The sequence below is a fragment of the Salvelinus fontinalis genome, unplaced genomic scaffold, assembly GCF_029448725.1.
Source record: "Salvelinus fontinalis isolate EN_2023a unplaced genomic scaffold, ASM2944872v1 scaffold_0868, whole genome shotgun sequence".
NCBI lineage: Eukaryota > Metazoa > Chordata > Actinopteri > Salmoniformes > Salmonidae > Salvelinus > Salvelinus fontinalis.
Genome location: NW_026601077.1, coordinates 1 through 18,288, shown reverse-complemented (window position 1 = coordinate 18,288; position 18,288 = coordinate 1). Strand labels below are relative to the sequence as shown.

General features: G+C 41.4%; 2 protein-coding genes across 3 annotated transcripts; one reads left to right on the top strand and one right to left on the bottom strand.

Annotated features, from left to right (window-relative positions):
* Positions 1-318: 318 nt before the first annotated feature.
* LOC129847481 (ly6/PLAUR domain-containing protein 6-like) lies at positions 319-12,119 on the top strand. Its single transcript, XM_055915289.1, has 4 exons — positions 319-477; positions 8,274-8,372; positions 9,342-9,472; positions 10,437-12,119. Exons 1-4 carry the CDS (start codon positions 360-362, stop codon positions 10,617-10,619), a joined length of 531 nt encoding a protein of 176 aa, XP_055771264.1. The 5' UTR covers positions 319-359; the 3' UTR covers positions 10,620-12,119.
* A 911-nt stretch (positions 12,120-13,030) lies between these two features.
* LOC129847480 (cobalamin trafficking protein CblD-like) lies at positions 13,031-17,297 on the bottom strand. Of its 2 annotated transcripts, none has more exons than XM_055915288.1 (8): positions 17,239-17,297; positions 16,650-16,688; positions 16,384-16,531; positions 15,832-16,052; positions 15,542-15,650; positions 15,178-15,296; positions 14,188-14,274; positions 13,031-13,999 (listed from the first exon to the last, which is right to left on the bottom strand). In XM_055915288.1, exons 2-8 carry the CDS (start codon positions 16,656-16,658, stop codon positions 13,784-13,786), a joined length of 909 nt encoding a protein of 302 aa, XP_055771263.1. In that variant the 5' UTR covers positions 16,659-16,688; positions 17,239-17,297; the 3' UTR covers positions 13,031-13,783. The 2 variants fall into 2 exon arrangements, with proteins under 2 accessions (XP_055771263.1, XP_055771262.1); XM_055915287.1 differs by lacking the exon at positions 17,239-17,297 and adding an exon at positions 16,946-17,232.
* Positions 17,298-18,288: the final 991 nt, after the last annotated feature.

Genomic DNA, 18,288 nt, shown 5'->3' with positions numbered 1-18,288 from the left:
TCCTTTACCCCATTCAAGCAACCTGAGAAAGCCTTCATCAATCCACTGACTGTAGACTGTGATCGTAGCCTCATGGGATTCACTATAGGGTTAGTTACTGGATGCCATCTGAGTTGGGGTCTGGATGACATTTAGCTAATGAAGCAAAGCACAGCACACACAACAGCATGAGTGAGATTCAGATAACTGATCACCTACTCCGGATGTACTGATCGATCTCTCTCAATCCATCACTTTCTCTCTGTCTCTCTCCAACTCTGAGGATGTTTACCTTTAATATTTTATTCACTGATTGATTTCCCTCAACAGTGTCCTGGATGTTGACCAATCGGACAGCTGCATGTGGAAGGTCTCAGCCAATGATGGAGGCCTGGCCAGCAGCCTGGGTCCTAATTCTAACGCTAATCGCTGATTGGCTGGAAGCGGCTCAATCACGGGACTTCACTGTGAAGGACATCATCCTCCTCCATCCATCAAGTATGAATACACATGCATTGGAAATGTATTTTTGTATCAAATTGTAGTAGATGGAGTCTGATACCTTTCTTTTCTTCTGGTTGAGTCTGCTGGCAATGTCTCTGTGACCTTTGAGATGAGTCATCAATAGTGTGATGTGACCATTATAACAGCCAAGAGAAAGGGCATCGTTCCATGACCCTCTGATCCAGAGTTCTTATGGGGGCACACAGGGGCACGTTCCCCCTCAGATTTGTCCTGTAACTGTTTTTAAAAATATATATTATTGTAATTTGTATTATTATGATTTATTTTTTGGTTCTTCTTTTATGAATTTGTCTTTAGCTCGCCCAGATAGGTTGCCAATCTCCAAACCTCATAACTAGATACCAAGAAGCCATTTCAGGCTATCAATCAAATTAGAGTCGCTATTTATAAAACAAGCTATAGAAAGTTGGTTTCAATTTCAGTTTAATCCCCCAGAAAATACAGATATGGCAAATATGACAACAAATATTAAGGTTAAACTCAAAATATTGTAATTATTTTTTTGAGAAATAAACCCCCCCAAAAACGGTATAATCTTTGTAAATTATATCATAAATAGGACTGGTGGAGTTGTCACACATGCAGCTAACAAAAATATATGCCCGCTCTACTCAAAATTACAACCAACTAATTGCAGCATTACCGCACCAATGGAAGAAGCAAGTGGAAGGGGGAGAAAGTAAGGAACTTGTCTGTCAGCCCTGCGTTAAAGAACAACATTGGTTAAAGACAATTGTGATAAATAAAAAAGTATAGCAGTTTTATTTAAGGACCAAAACTGGACAGCTGTTCCATAAAGATGCAAAATAGTTGGGGAGAGATTTCAATGTACCGACTCCATGGCACATGGTTTATAAACTGATACACAAAACAACGCTGGATTCAAAACTTAGATTATGATACAAATTCTTGCAACCAATAACATTTGATCTATATGTGGGATACAACCATCCCAGCTCTGCAGATTTTGCTGCGAAGAGACAGAATCATTAGCTCATTTGTTTTGGTACTGTCCACATGTAGCGTGTTTTTGGTCGCAGGTTCAGGAATGGCTGAAGAATGTAAACATTTGGAGCTAACTCTGCAAATAGCACTGCTGGGTGGTTCACAAAGTCATAGTCAATCGTTAAATAATATTTACATTTAACCTTTATTTAACTAGGCAAGTCAGTTAAGAACACATTCTTATTTACAATGGCGGCCTACCCCGGCCAAACCTGGACGACGCTGGACCCTATGGGACTCCCAATCATGGTCGGATGTGATACAGCCTGGATTCGAACCAAGGACTGTAATGACACCTCTTGCACTGAGATGCAGTGCAACTCGGAAGCCCTATATAATAATACTCTTCACAAAAATCTTTATCTTTAACTTACGATCTGTATAAACTATGAGAATAGAAAGGTTCAGAACTTTTGTGAAACATCACAGCACAGCTGAACAATATATAAGCAAATAAAAATCCAAACAGAGATAGATGGGAGGGGTTGAGTGGAGCTTAATGGTGGGACTGAAGGGTGGGATTGTAGAAAAAAGCTGTTTCAGGTGTTTGAAAAAGGCTAAATTCTCCAATTTACAGAGGGGGGGGCTTGGCCCTTCGCCGGAACAGCCCCCCCAGCCGTCCTCACGTACTTTGTGCCCCCTCAGATCTTTGAGGTGCATGCCGCCCCTGCTCTGATCCCCAGACAAAGGTGACATGGCCACAGCTGGTAATGATCACAGTCAGGCCTCTCTCCACCCTTCATCTTTGAAGGTACTTTCCATATCTAGATGAAGAGATTATAATAAAACAATATTTATCCACAATGCCAGTGTAGAGACATCTTCCTCATCCACTCAGAATATGTACTACTGTGTGACACAGTCTCTGGCTTACTGCATCTGCGGTGTTGGGTATCAGTGAGATGTGTGTGAGTTTCCAGACGTGACTTCCTGTTTTCCACCCCCTTCTCTCTGTGAAACTGAGACGCATTCTGTCCCTCAGACTACAGTTCCTCAGACTACAGTTCCTCAGACTACAGTTCTCTCAGACTACAGTTCTCTCAGACTACAGTTCTCTCAGACTACAGTTCTCTCAGACTACAGTTCCTCAGACTACAGTTTCTCAGACTACAGTTCCTCAGACTACAGTTCTCTCAGACTACAGTTCCTCAGACTACAGTTCCTCAGACTACAGTTCCTCAGACTACAGTTCCTCAGACTACAGTTCCTCAGACTACAGTTCTCTCAGACTACAGTTCCTCAGACTACAGTTCCTCAGACTACAGTTCCTCAGACTACAGTTCCTCAGACTACAGTTCTCTCAGACTACAGTTCTCTCAGACTACAGTTCCTCAGACTACAGTTCCTCAGACTACAGTTCCTCAGACTACAGTTCCTCAGACTACAGTTCCTCAGACTACAGTTCCTCAGACTTCAGTTCCTCAGACTACAGTTCCTCAGACTGCAGTTCCTCAGACTACAGTTCCTCAGACTACAGTTCCTCAGACTACAGTTCCTCAGACTACAGTTCCTCAGACTACAGTTCCTCAGACTGCAGTTCCTCAGACTACAGTTCCTCAGACTACAGTTCCTCAGACTACAGTTCCTCAGACTGCAGTTCCTCAGACTGCAGTTCCTCAGACTACAGTTCTCTCAGACTACAGTTCCTCAGACTACAGTTCCTCAGACTACAGTTCCTCAGACTACAGTTCCTCAGACTACAGTTCCTCAGACTACAGTTCCTCAGACTGCAGTTCCTCAGACTACAGTTCCTCAGACTACAGTTCCTCAGACTACAGTTCCTCAGACTACAGTTCCTCAGACTACAGTTCCTCAGACTACAGTTCCTCAGACTACAGTACAGTATACTGGTCCACAGTGAGAACTGGGCTCAACGCCGCGTGAGAAGTATGGAAACGCACAGTAGCTCTAAGAGGCAGGCACGTACGAGGTCAGAACCCTAATGGTTCCCCTCCTCTGCTCCCCTCCATCTCCCTGCAGTCAAACACTGACATCTCGTCTAATGTATTTTACCTCGGCTCTCTTGGTACAATCTGCCTTCAACATCTGATAAGCCAAGAGCTCCTATATCAGGTTTATGGTTGTTCATTTCATAGGGATATTTGAGCTGAATTCCCCAAGAAATGCGTGTCTGTTTGGACCCACGCCCCGGCTTGTACAGGGGGATAGGATGACCTTGAACAGCCCTGGGGGCTTGGGGTATGGAGGGTGGATTAGAGGGAGTGTGTGTGTGTGTGTGTGTGTGTGTGTGTGTGTGTGTGTGTGTGTGTGTGTGTGTGTGTGTGTGTGTGTGTGTGTGTGTGTGTGTGTGTGTGTGTGCGTGTGTGACTCGCAGGCAGGCAGACTTTTGTTCGCTGAGTGAAGTTCGGATGACCCTGAGACCTCTAGCTGTCTTAGGTTCTGTCCCAAATGGTACAACATTCCCTTTATAGTGCACTACTACCCCATGATCAAAATTAGTGCACTATATAGGGAATAGGGTGCCATTTGGGATGCACATTATCCAATGGGAGGCCTGATTCTCAGTGTTCTTAGTATTAACATAATGGTTGCCAATTGAACAAACCAAACAAGCCTACTGTTTGATCACGGCAGATGGTCTCCATGCAAAGTTTAGAGAGCATTCTATTCTAGAATCTAGACGGTTGAACTGATGGTTCATTAATTCAATTCAAACTGTATTGTCCTCATAATATAACACTTAACAAAGACACACAGTGTGAATGTAGTTAAATGTCCTGTATGTACTGTGGTTACATGTCCTGTATGTACTGTAGTTAAATGTCCTGTATGTACTGTAGTTACATGTCCTGTATGTACTGTAGTTAAATGTCCTGTATGTACTGTAGTTAAATGTCCTGTAGTTAAATGTCCTGTATGTACTGTAGTTACATGTCCTGTATGTACTGTAGTTAAATGTCCTGTATGTACTGTAGTTAAATGTACTGTAGTTAAATGTCCTGTATGTACTGTAGTTACATGTACTGTAGTTAAATGTCCTGTATGTACTGTACTTAAATGTCCTGTATGTACTGTAGTTAAATGTCCTGTATGTACTGTAGTTACATGTCCTGTATGTACTGTAGTTACATGTCCTGTATGTACTGTAGTTAAATGTCCTGTATGTACTGTAGTTAAATGTCCTGTATGTACTGTAGTTAAATGTCCTGTATGTACTGTAGTTAAATGTCCTGTATGTACTGTAGTTACATGTCCTGTAGTTAAATGCCCTATATGTACTGTAGGTAATGTAGTTAAATGTCCTGTATGTACTGTAGTTAAATGTCCTGTATGTACTGTAGTTAAATGTCCTGTATGTACTGTAGTTACATGTACTGTAGTTACATGTCCTGTATGTACTGTAGTTACATGTACTGTAGTTAAATGTCCTGTATGTACTGTAGTTAAATGTCCTGTATGTACTGTAGTTACATGTACTGTAGTTACATGTCCTGTATGTACTGTAGTTAAATGTCCTGTATGTACTGTAGTTACATGTACTGTAGTTACATGTCCTGTATGTACTGTAGTTACATGTCCTGTATGTACTGTAGTTAAATGTCCTGTATGTACTGTAGTTAAATGTCCTGTAGTTAAATGTCCTGTATGTACTGTAGTTAAATGTCCTGTAGTTAAATGTCCTGTATGTACTGTAGTTACATGTCCTGTATGTACTGTAGTTAAATGTCCTGTATGTACTGTAGTTACATGTCCTGTAGTTAAATGTCCTGTATGTACTGTAGTTAAATGTCCTGTATGTACTGTAGTTACATGTCCTGTATGTACTGTAGTTAAATGTCCTGTATGTACTGTAGTTAAATGTCCTGTATGTACTGTAGTTAAATGTCCTGTATGCACTGTAGTTAAATGTCCTGTATGTACTGTAGTTAAATGTCATGTATGTACTGTAGTTAAATGTCCTGTATGTACTGTAGTTACATGTACTGTATGTACTGTAGTTAAATGTCCTGTATGTACTGTAGTTACATGTCCTGTATGTACTGTAGTTAAATGTCCTGTATGTACTGTAGTTACATGTCCTGTATGTACTGTAGTTAAATGTCCTGTATGTACTGTAGTTACATGTACTGTAGTTACATGTCCTGTAGTTACATGTCCTGTAGTTAAATGTCCTGTATGTCCTGTAGTTACATGTACTGTATGTACTGTAGTTACATGTCCTGTATGTACTGTAGTTACATGTACTGTAGTTAAATGTCCTGTATGTACTGTAGTTAAATGTCCTGTATGTACTGTAGTTAAATGTCCTGTATGTACTGTAGTTACATGTCCTGTATGTACTGTAGTTAAATGTCCTGTATGTACTGTAGTTGAATGTCCTGTCTGTACTGTAGTTACATGTCCTGTAGTTACATGTACTGTAGTTACATGTACTGTATGTACTGTAGTTACATGTCCTGTATGTACTGTAGTTAAATGTCCTGTATGTACTGTAGTTGAATGTCCTGTCTGTACTGTAGTTACATGTCCTGTAGTTACATGTACTGTAGTTACATGTCCTGTATGTACTGTAGTTACATGTCCTGTATGTACTGTAGTTAAATGTCCTGTATGTACTGTAGTTAAATGTCCTGTATGTACTGTAGTTACATGTCCTGTATGTACTGTAGTTACATGTCCTGTATGTACTGTAGTTAAATGTCCTGTATGTACTGTAGTTAAATGTCCTGTATGTACTGTAGTTACATGTCCTGTATGTACTGTAGTTACATGTCCTGTATGTACTGTAGTTAAATGTCCTGTATGTACTGTAGTTAAATGTCCTGTATGTACTGTAGTTACATGTACTGTAGTTAAATGTCCTGTATGTACTGTAGTTACATGTACTGTAGTTACATGTACTGTAGTTACATGTCCTGTATGTACTGTAGTTAAATCTCCTGTATGTACTGTATTTAAATGTATGTCGTTAAAGGAAAGTCGCTCTCTGTTTGTAGCAGCAACATCAAACCTTTGTTTGCTGTAGCTCTGAGGACTACATATCGCTGAGGACTACATATCGCTGAGGACTACATATCGCTGTAGCTCTGAGGACTACATATCGCTGTAGCTCTGAGGACTACATATCGCTGAGGACTACATATCGCTATAGCTCTGAGGACTACATATCGCTGAGGACTACATATCGCTGTAGCTCTAAGGACTACATATCGCTGAGGACTACATATCGCTGTAGCGCTGAGGACTACATATCGCTGAGGACTACATATCGCTGTAGCGCTGAGGACTACATATCACTGTAGCTCTGAGGACTACATATCACTGTAACTCTGAGGACTACATATCGCTGTAGCTCTGAGGACTTCATATCGCTGTAGCTCTGAGGACTACATATCGCTGAGGACTACATATCGCTGTAGCTCTGAGGACTACATATCGCTGAGGACTACATATCGCTGTAGCGCTGAGGACTACATATCGCTGAGGACTACATATCGCTGTAGCTCTGAGGACTACATATCGCTGAGGACTACATATCACTGTAGCTCTGAGGACTACATATCGCTGAGGACTACATATCGCTGTAGCGCTGAGGACCACATATCGCTGAGGACTACATATCGCTGTAGCTCTGAGGACTACATATCGCTGTAGCTCTGAGGACTACATATCGCTGAGGACTACATATCGCTGTAGCTCTGATGACTACATATCGCTGAGGACTACATATCGCTGTAGCTCTGAGGACTACATATCGCTGAGGACTACATATCGCTGTTGCTCTGAGGACTACATATCGCTGTAGCTCTGAGGACTTCATATCGCTGTAGCTCTGAGGACTACATATCGCTGAGGACTACATATCGCTGTAGCTCTGAGGACTACATATCGCTGAGGACTACATATCACTATAGCTCTGAGGACTACATATCGCTGTAGCTCTGAGGACTTCATATCGCTGTAGCTCTGAGGACTACATATCGCTGAGGACTACATATCGCTGTAGCTCTGAGGACTACATATCGCTGAGGACTACATATCGCTGTAGCGCTGAGGACTACATATCGCTGAGGACTACATATCGCTGTAGCTCTGAGGACTACATATCGCTGTAGCGCCGAGGACTACATATCACTGTAGCTCTGAGGACTACATATCACTGTAGCTCTGAGGACTACATATCGCTGTAGCTCTGAGGACTACATATCGCTATAGCTCTGAGGACTACATATCGCTGTAGCTCTGAGGACTACATATCGCTGAGGACTACATATCACTGTAGCTCTGAGGACTACATATCGCTGAGGACTACATATCGCTGTAGCGCTGAGGACCACATATCGCTGAAGACTACATATCGCTGTAGCTCTGAGGACTACATATCGCTGTAGCTCTGAGGACTACATATCGCTGAGGACTACATATCGCTGTAGCTCTGAGGACTACATATCGCTGAGGACTACATATCGCTGTAGCTCTGAGGACTACATATCGCTGAGGACTACATATCGCTGTAGCGCTGAGGACTACATATCGCTGAGGACTACATATCGCTGTAGCTCTGAGGACTACATATCGCTGTAGCGCTGAGGACTACATATCGCTGAGGACTACATATCGCTGTAGTGCTGAGGACTACAAGAACTCACAATTAGTAGTCAATTGTACAATTTGCATTTCTTCTATAGCTCATTGAGTAATGACAATGTATTGATTCAGGGAAGTGTTTTTTACTCAAAAAGGTGTTATTAAATCTAGATGGGTAATAATAGACTTGAGCTTGTCTCCTCTTGTATCCACAGCCACACCTCATCCTGGAGGGTTCAAGTGCTTCACATGTAAAGATGCACCAGACAACTACCAATGCAATCGCTGGGCTCCGGACGTATACTGCCCACGAGGTAATTACAGTAAGGTATTTCTGGTATTTACAGCCTGCTCTGTATCTATCATCAAATCCTGTTTTTAAGACCCTCTCGACTCCGTCCAGAGCAGAAATATAAATAGGAGGAAAATACCAGGCTGTAAAATGAAGGGTTATCAATGTTTTCTTTGCTGGTTTCTGTATCTTAAACATAGTGTATTTCACTTAAGCTGGACGTGTTTAGTTAAGAAACTGAATTGGCAAGCTGTATAATTCCACAGGCTCTCTTCTTTTATATAGATATATGGTTGTCTACTAAGTGTCTGAAATCATTGTGAAGTTATTTGTTTCCTTAAAGATTTAATCTTAAAAGCACATTCTTTGAGTTATAAACAAATGATAAATAGTAGTTTATCACGTGAACCGTGAGGATTGGTTTAAATCAATGCATCTGAACCCCCAGTCTCAGTGTTACTGTTCACTTCAGGAAGAAGTAGATTGTTCACACATGATATACATGGGAATGAGTTACATTGCTGTTGAAAAGTAAGCTACATTTGCGTTTACATTAACTGACATTCAATAATGTGAAAGTGATGTGTTTTTATCATCGTTCAACTTATTGCTCATTGGTCTGTTATTTCTCAGGATTCCATAGTGTCTGAACGTTAGATCAAGTTTCACAATATATAAAGCTAAACGGCATATATAATATATAAAGCTAAACGGCATATATAATATATAAAGCTAAACCGCATATACAATATATAAAGCTAAACGGCATATACAATATATAAAGCTAAACGGCATATATAATATATAAAGCTAAACGGCATATATAATATATAAAGCTAAACGGCATATATAATATATAAAGCTAAACGGCATATATAATATATAAAGCTAAACGGCAGCCCTGACATTTAGCGCTGGAGAAATGTATCCATCTCTCAGCTGTAAATATTGCAGATTGCACCTTTAACGACAGTGTCTGTGTGTCTGACAGAGACCAGGTACTGCTACACCCTCCATGTGATGGACGTCCAGGGGAACACTGTGTCTGTGACCAAACGCTGTGTGGCCCTGGCCCACTGTCTGTCTACAGGCTGCACCCAGGACAACCATGAAGGATACGAGGTCATTAAAGAAGCCTCTTTCCTTTGAATAACATTACATTTCTGACACGGGCTGCTGAAGCAACTCCTACATTTACATGACATTTACATTTAAGTCATTTAGCAGACGCTCTTATCCAGAGCGACTTACAAATTGGAAAGTTCATACATATTCATCCTGGTCCCCCCGTGGGAATTGAACCCTGGTCCCCCCGTGGGAAATGAACCCACAACCCTGGCGTTGCAAGCGCCATGCTCTACCAACTGAGCCACACGGGACCACTCCTACATGTACAACTGCATTTAATTGACCAGGTGAGGGACTAACCAGGGGCAGTTATCAACGGGGACACACATACAGCATGTATAACAAGAAAGATGATATTTTAACTTGTATTAGTAATATTTGCAGTTCAGAATGTGTCTCTCTGCTCTGTGGTGTCTGGTGTGATTTACCACACTGTCATGGTAATCCCCAGGCCCTGGTTTAGAATGATCTCACTTGGATAACAATCTGTTCTCGTCTCAGCAGTTATTTGAATCTCTTTCTGGAAATTCCTCTGTCTGTGTTCTGTTTGTGGACATACAAACATAGTCTGTGTTCCATCTGTAGTCTGTGGTTGTATGTGTTCTGTCTGTAGCATGTCTGTGGGTGTATGTGTTCTGTCTGTAGCATGTCTGTGGTTGTATGTGTTCTGTCTGTAGTATGTCGGTGGTTGTATGTGTTCTGTCTGTAGTATGTCTGTGGTTGTATGTGTTCTGTCTGTAGTCTGTCTGTGGTTTGTCTGTAGTCTGTATGTGGTTGTATATGTTCTGTCTGTGGTCTGTCTGTGGTTGTATGTGTTCTGTCTGTAGTGTGTCTGTGTTCTGTCTGTTGATTTAGTTTTTTGCTGGAAGCACCATTTCATTTATTCAAATTCTGTGTCTGTGTTAATATACTCGGTGAATAAAGGGGATTCTGATTCTATCTCTATTCCTGATTCCAGGTCTGCACTGCTTGCTGTGAAGGAAACATCTGTAACATGCAGTTGCCAAGAAACAAGACGGACGCCATCTTTTCCACCACCTCTCTCCTCCACAGCAGTAACGGTCTACTCACACACTACTGGCTGCTCACTGGCTGTCTGAGCTCTACCGTCATCAGCGTCATGCTCTCCAACAGTCTATGACATCTAACACTCCTACCGTCATGCTCTCCAACAGTCTATGACATCACACTCCTACCGTCATCAGCGTCATGCTCTCCTACAGTCTATGACATCTAACACTCCTACCGTCATCAGCGTCATGCTCTCCAACAGTCTATGACATCTAACCCTCCTACCGTCATGCTCTCCAACAGTCTATGACATCTAACACTCCTACCGTCATCAGCGTCATGCTCTCCAACAGTCTATGACATCATAACACTCCTTCCGTCATCAGCGTCATGCTCTCCAACAGTCTATGACATCATAACACTCCTTCCGTCATCAGCGTCATGGTGTCCAACAGTCTATGACATCATAACACTCCTACCGTCATCAGCGTCATGGTCTCCAACAGTCTATGACATCTAACACTCCTACCGTCATCAGCGTCATGCTCTCCAACAGTCTATGACATCTAACACTCCTACCGTCATCAGCGTCATGCTCCTCAACAGTCTATGACATCTAACACTCCTACCGTCATCAGCGTCATGGTGTCCAACAGTCTATGACATCTAACACTCCTACCGTCATCAGCGTCATGCTCTCCAACAGTCTATGACATCTAACACTCCTACCGTCATCAGCGTCATGCTCTCCAACAGTCTATGACATCTAACACTCCTACCGTCATCAGCGTCATGGTGTCCAACAGTCTATGACATCATAACACTCCTACCGTCATCAGCGTCATGCTCTCCAACAGTCTATGACATCTAACACTCCTACCGTCATCAGCGTCATGCTCTCCAACAGTCTATGACATCTAACACTCCTACCGTCATCAGCGTTATGCTCCTCAACAGTCTATGACATCTAACACTCCTTCTGCATGGAAGAAAAAGTAGATCTGAGTTTGATCACCAGATATTTGGTGTTATAATTTTATGAAGTTACTCTGCTGTTTAATTTATCCTCTTTTTTTAACCGAGACAGTATTGATGGAATCTTCTAGATTTTGTCTCATCACAATAAGTTCTACTGTTATATGTACTAGATTCTATGTGCAGTATGTAATATATGTACATAGTATTTATTTTGTATAATACATTTAACAATTGTTAAATACCTGTAGTTAACATTAGATTCAGGTAGAATGAAAAGTGAACTAGGTTGCAGTGCAGTGTTTTTGTTCCTGGAGTCTTCTGGTTGGTTGAGGCTGTGTGCCCACCATACCCATGAGACTGATGCCTGATCATTTCCTCTCAACCCATTGGCTATCTGGCTGTGGAAGATATGACATCAACCATTACACTACAATGTGGCAACATGTTTCTGTATTTCTTACAGTTCTGTCCAATACAAAGGTTGGCACTTATTGATTAGCATGTCGTCTTTAGCATGATGGTCTAAACATCCTGTACAGATCCCATATACCAAGTGTGGTATACATTGTGTTCACCATTAAAATGTATTATACCAGGTTTGGTATACATTGTGTTCACCATTAAATATATACCAGGTTTGGTATACATTGTGTTTACCATTAAATGTATTGTTTGCCTGAATATGTTGTTTCTACAGTATAAACAGTATCCACATAACCAGATAGTGTAGTTTGTGGAATGCAAGATATTTTGGATGCCGCATGAGGCGTGTGGAGTCAGACTGCGGTAAAGTTTCACAGTTAAGGTAACATTTGGCAGAAATACAACAAAAGGTTTGGAGCTTAGAGGTGCAGAAAAAAGGACCATTCTAACACCCCTCTCTTTCTCTTACCTCTCTACCTTTTTACTTCCTGGAGAGGAAAGCAATGTCTTTCTCAGACCCTCTGCGTTCAGGAGGTGTAGTTTAAAAGCCTTGTGAAGGAGATTATGTTAAGCTGCAGGGGTGTTCATTTTAAAGGACTTTCTTTATCCGATTCTGGGCGACAGACTGGATGGTCACAGCTCCAAACCAAACCCATCAGTCCTTCTCAAATCAGTGTTTATCCTCCAGTTTTTAGAGGTGTGAAATGAGATGTTTCTCTTACCCAAACAGCATACTCCTTGTCCTGGGAACACTTCACTAAAAGAGAAGGACCAGAAGTCATATCTTTTTATGGGACTCCCAATCACAGCCAGTTGAGATACAGCCTGGATTCGAACCAGGGTCTGTAGTGACACCTCTAGCACTGAGATGCAGAGTAACGCATTACCTCAAGGCCAGGCATATTCATTTCAATTTCTCCTAGTGTTTGTGTTCCCTAATTAGCGCTGGGAAATGAGCAGAGTTAATTGCATTGTCTACATTTCTAATCGTATGTAAGGAGGACGGAGGACAAATTGAAAATCTCTTTTGGATTAGCTATTCATTATTTTGTTTAGTGTTGTGTGGTGCCTAGCAAGTCGCTACTTTCTTACATACATTAGATGATTGAATAATTAAATGACTGAATGATGTGCGTACCATACCAGCAACATAGACATTTTAATTCATTATGGTAGAAACGTACAGCAGACACCATATTTCTATTCCCATTGTGCAAGTGAAGGAAAACCCTGTACAGTAGCAATACTCTGTAGACACTAGATTAGTCTGAAAGTCTTAACTATATTAGACTAGATTCAATCCATAGTGCTGAATTTGAGTGTTACAGCACGATAGAAACGTAAAGATTATTTCAGATTGAACTGAGATATGCAGCGTTTACCGTGAATGCGGAACATTGCCTTTGGAGTTATATCGCGCGGATCTTCAGCGCTAAGGCCAGAAAAAGGGCCCTCAGTCAAAGGTAGCTAAGTGGTTTATTGGGTGTTTAAACACAGCTGCCAAAGGGATCTTCCTCAGTCAAGTCTTTATGATATCATCAGAGTCAACGATAGATTGCAGAAGTACTGTACGCAACCTACCGGTCTACTTCCAAGTACATAGTTATATAGCCTGGTCCCAGATCTGTTTGTGTCCTCTTACCAACTTTGGCAAGACAGCACTAACAGAACAAGACAAACAGATCTGGGACCAGGTTAACATAGTTAGGCATGTGTCTGAAGACAACAACCCATTAGAACTTCCTCTCCATGCTGGTGTGGTGAAGACAAGGGCTTATGGGTAAGGGTATTCCTCCAAAACAATCCAAAGTGAACAAACAGAGGTCAGGGCACAAGCAGTCTTTTGGATAGTGAGATACACCATTCTCACATGGTGTTAACTAAATATAAAAACTAGTCCCTGTCTTCAAATGCACTTGACTGGCCTTGAAGTCTTTCCATGACTTGACTGTTAGCAGGTGCGGTAGTGAAAACAGTTCCAACAAACGTAGGTGTTCCCCTCAGGACGTGACGGATAACTGTGCAGGATCCAGAGGCCTCGATATGGAAACCTAGACGGCTCCACTCCTCCTCTTTGAGTAGTGGGTGGTTGGAGTGAGATCCAAAGAACTGTGGGACAAGACAAAGGAATGATGTGATGTGGATGTCTTGAAGACGACATACGTCTCCTGGAAAACATCTCAGATTGATGAAGTACAGTAAACAGTACATGAAAAGTACATATGTATTACACATTATATAGATATTTTGACATGAACAATTAATAAACAAACAAAACAGGTAGGAGAACAACTCACAGCTGATCCTGATGAGGGGTCAATGAAGTCAGCCCAGAAGCCAGCTGTCCACAGAGCAAAGCAGATTTCCTTAGCACCACTGACAAACTGGGGAATAACAGAACACATTCATTATCTGTTAGTACACAAACTAACTGATATTACTGAAAACATCCATTATCTGTCAGTACACAAACTAACTGATATTACTGAAAACATCCAGTACCTGTCAGTAGTCAAACTAACTGACATTACTGAAAACATCCAGTACCTGTCAGTAGTCAAACTAACTGAAAACATCTAGTACCTGTCAGTAGTCAAACTAACTGAAAACATCTAGTACCTGTCAGTAGTCAAACTAACTGAAAACATCTAGTACCTGTCAGTAGTCAAACTAACTGAAAACATCCAGTATCTGTCAGTAGTCAAACTAACTGAAAACATCTAGTACCTGTCAGTAGTCAAACTAACTGAAAACATCTAGTACCTGTCAGTAGTCAAACTAACTGATATTACTGAAAACATCCAGTATCTGTCAGTAGTCAAACTAACTGAAAACATCTAGTATCTGTCAGTAGTCAAACTAACTGAAAACATCTAGTACCTGTCAGTACTCAAACTAACTGATATTACTGAAAACATCCAGTATCTGTCAGTAGTCAAACTAACTGAAAACATCTAGTACCTGTCAGTACTCAAACTAGTACCTGTCAGTACTCAAACTAACTGATATTACTGAAAACATCTAGTACCTGTCAGTGCTCAAACTAGTACCTGTCAGTACTCAAACTAACTGATATTACTGAAAACGTCCAGTATGTCAGTAGTCAAACTAACTGACAGTTAACAGACAAGAAAACAGTTCACCAATAAAGGGGAGGTACAGAGTAAGGCCTTCAATAAGTACGCAGTCCTAAAACCAAAAAGTGATGCCAGAATAATTGACTGAAATGAGTATCACTGAATCCATATCAATGGGAAACAACCAGTAGACATGGAGCTCTAACTCACTTTGTGCAGTAGCTGTTCTCTGTCGATCACTTCTTTGTCGATCACCTCACATCTGGTGTGTTTCACCGTGACAACAGTGATGGCGCTGGCTGGGGCCGAGGGGAAATAGGATTCAAACTCTAACAGAGGAAATAAACAGACATTTGTTACACATTCAACTGCTAGCTAGCCAATAGGCCTACAGAAAAGTCAGCTATCACCCACTTGGACAACATTCGTGACATTAGCAGTGACTTCCCCCTAGTGGATCTGGCTGTATGCAATATAAACTATCTGACGTGTGTGGATTGCGGTTGATAAAACATTACATGAATAGTTAATGTTATGATAAGTATTCTAACACCATGCTAATAAAAAGCGCTACCTTTCTTCAGCAGCTCAGGACAGGTCTGTATAGAACAGTTCACATTGGGCTGATCAAAGTAGTGCTCTGCCTTGCGGACGCTCCTCCATAACATGGGACCACTGTTGACCTACAAAGAAAAAACAAGTATTCAACATATAACTCTACCAGTATGAAACATAATAGAAATGTTTATATAAAATTATATAAATATATTTTTGCAATGTTTAAGAATAATATCCATGTTTATTTACAATTGAATAAGGACACATTTTGTTTAGTTAAAGAGTTATTGTGAGTGACGTATTTACCTGAAACTCGCTGACAAACTGGGCCATTACAAACTCATGTCTCTCGTTGCTAGTAGCAGCAGTCAGAACGTCAGGTACCGTCCTGTGGACTGGGCCTTTCATCCTCTGGTCTGCCATGCCTTCCAGGTGAAAGTCAAAGCCCGAGTTACCTGGCAACTGGAACCGCTGGTCCTGGGGGCCAAACGGTCCCATGTTCTCATCAGGCCATACTGTCCTAGGGCCTGGTAGGGAGAAAGAGGAGTATATTGCAATAATGTTCAATCTGACAAATGTATGAATTTGCACCAAAAAAATGTAACATTTGCTTTGTCATGATGGGGTATTGTGTGTAGATTGCTGAGATTTTTTTAATATAATCAATTTTAGAATAAGGCTGTAACGTAACAAAATGTGGAAAAAGGGAAGGGGTCTGAATTCTTTCCCAATTCACTGTAATTACAATTCATAACTAAAAAACGCACAGGCCCAAATACCAAAATATGGTCACAGTTAGTGGAAAATAAGAAATGAACCAGCGTTATCGGTGTTGTATTTGATATAGCAGTAGCCTACCTGAGTCTGAGTCCCCTCGTGGCACCACAAAATAAGGCTCATCAGAACCAGCAGCTGAGAAAGTTCGTATCCAGCCCACCCTGAGTGCAGCTAGGGCCTGACGCCCTGACGACTGGGTTATCACCAGCCGGGCTCGGCCACACAGCACCTACACGGTTATTAATCAATCAGAGAAAAAGCGTCAAGCACCCTAGCTACAGTATTATTATTACACCACAATACTATTACATTACCGTCTATTATATGTTGTAATGTATAGTACTTACACTAGTCATCCTGGTGGCCCTCTGTCACTAGTTTTACACCTGAAGATATGGAAAGATGAGTACTACATGTGTGACATTACATAATGTGTCATCTAATAAACCATGCAGACAGACAGAATACAGCAGACAGTGAGAAATATAATTTAATTGATCAAACGTGAAGTTGATATTGCAAGTTAGCTTGTACGGTTATATACTATGAGTGTTGCCTTAGCGATTGCGTCATAATTGTTGCTTACTGCTATGCTTTTGACTATCTAGCAAGTTAAAAGGGACAAAAACAAGATGATACATACGTATTCGATACAGCTAACTAGTGTTGTTGTTGACAACTGGCAATGACAGACAGCCTAGCTATGCTAATTAGCTTGGTAGCTGAAAGAGCTGACAAGTCCAGTCTTGTTTGTTTTGATCGGCTGCACTCTCACTTCTCGTTCGCGACAGACGTAAGTTTGCGATGATAATTTCATAGTTTTCAAAGTTACATTTCAATGTAAACATACACCATTACAACACGATGACATGCGTTACGTTCCTGAAATATTCGAGTGAATATGTGCTGTTATGTAAAGGAACATCATGCTCTTACCTAATCAGACGACTCTATAGTTCACGCTGCAGCACGTACGCGAGTTCACATGACTTGAGAACAGTATACGACGAGGGACAAACCGAGCTTTTTGATTGCATGTGTTATCAGAGGATGTCCGTCAGATGGCAGCATATCTACACGAATCAGGAACATTTATTAAAAAAAATATATAATGGGAAAAGCCTACCGAGGTCGACTGATGTTCTATAAAATAACCTTGTTGAAATTGTGATAGCTATAATCACAAAAAAAGTAGTCTACTGATTACTAGACCTCTGCACAGTAAGTAATATACTACTCGACAGCTAAGGCATATCTATTAGGGTATTGGAAATAATTATAATCAGTGACTCCATTCACCATCCATCCGTCTCCCACTGAGCTGTAGGCTTGACCTCCCATAGAGATGTATTATTGCAGCCTCCCTTGTTATAATCCATTATTAAAATCTCAGAACTCATACAATCCGGAGGTCTTTTCCTTTGCTGCCAATAATATAACCATGCAGCCTACTCTATTGTGTACTGACCTTCCCCCACCAGTAGACAGAGAGAAGATGGATGTGAAAAGTCAATGTATTTTCCCCTGAGCAGACGCTTTCATCTAAACTGATGCAAAGTACACTGAGTGTATACTGTACATGTATAGCATGTGTATTTGGTTCCTGTCGGAATTGAAGCCACAACCTTGCCATTGCTAGCACCACACTCTTACCAACTGAGCCCTGAGTTCTGAATCTGATGACCACGACAGAGCTGAGAGCTAGCTAAGGTCAGTTGGGACATTCGACGAGGGTATAAAAAAGGCCTTTCAGAGAGCCTGTCACTGTCAGGTCCTCTGTGGCCGGGAGGGTTGACACACTGAGTGACATTTTCACAGAGCTGAGAGGAAGTGGAGTGGGGAATTATGGGACTTCTGCTCCAGGGCTTTAGTGCTGAAGGAGGTCTCTCTCTTTCTCTTCCACCTGTCTTTCTCTCTCTCCCTGTCCCTCTCCCTTTCTCTCTTTTTCTCTGAGTGTGTTCATGTGACTGTGTGTGCTTATCAATG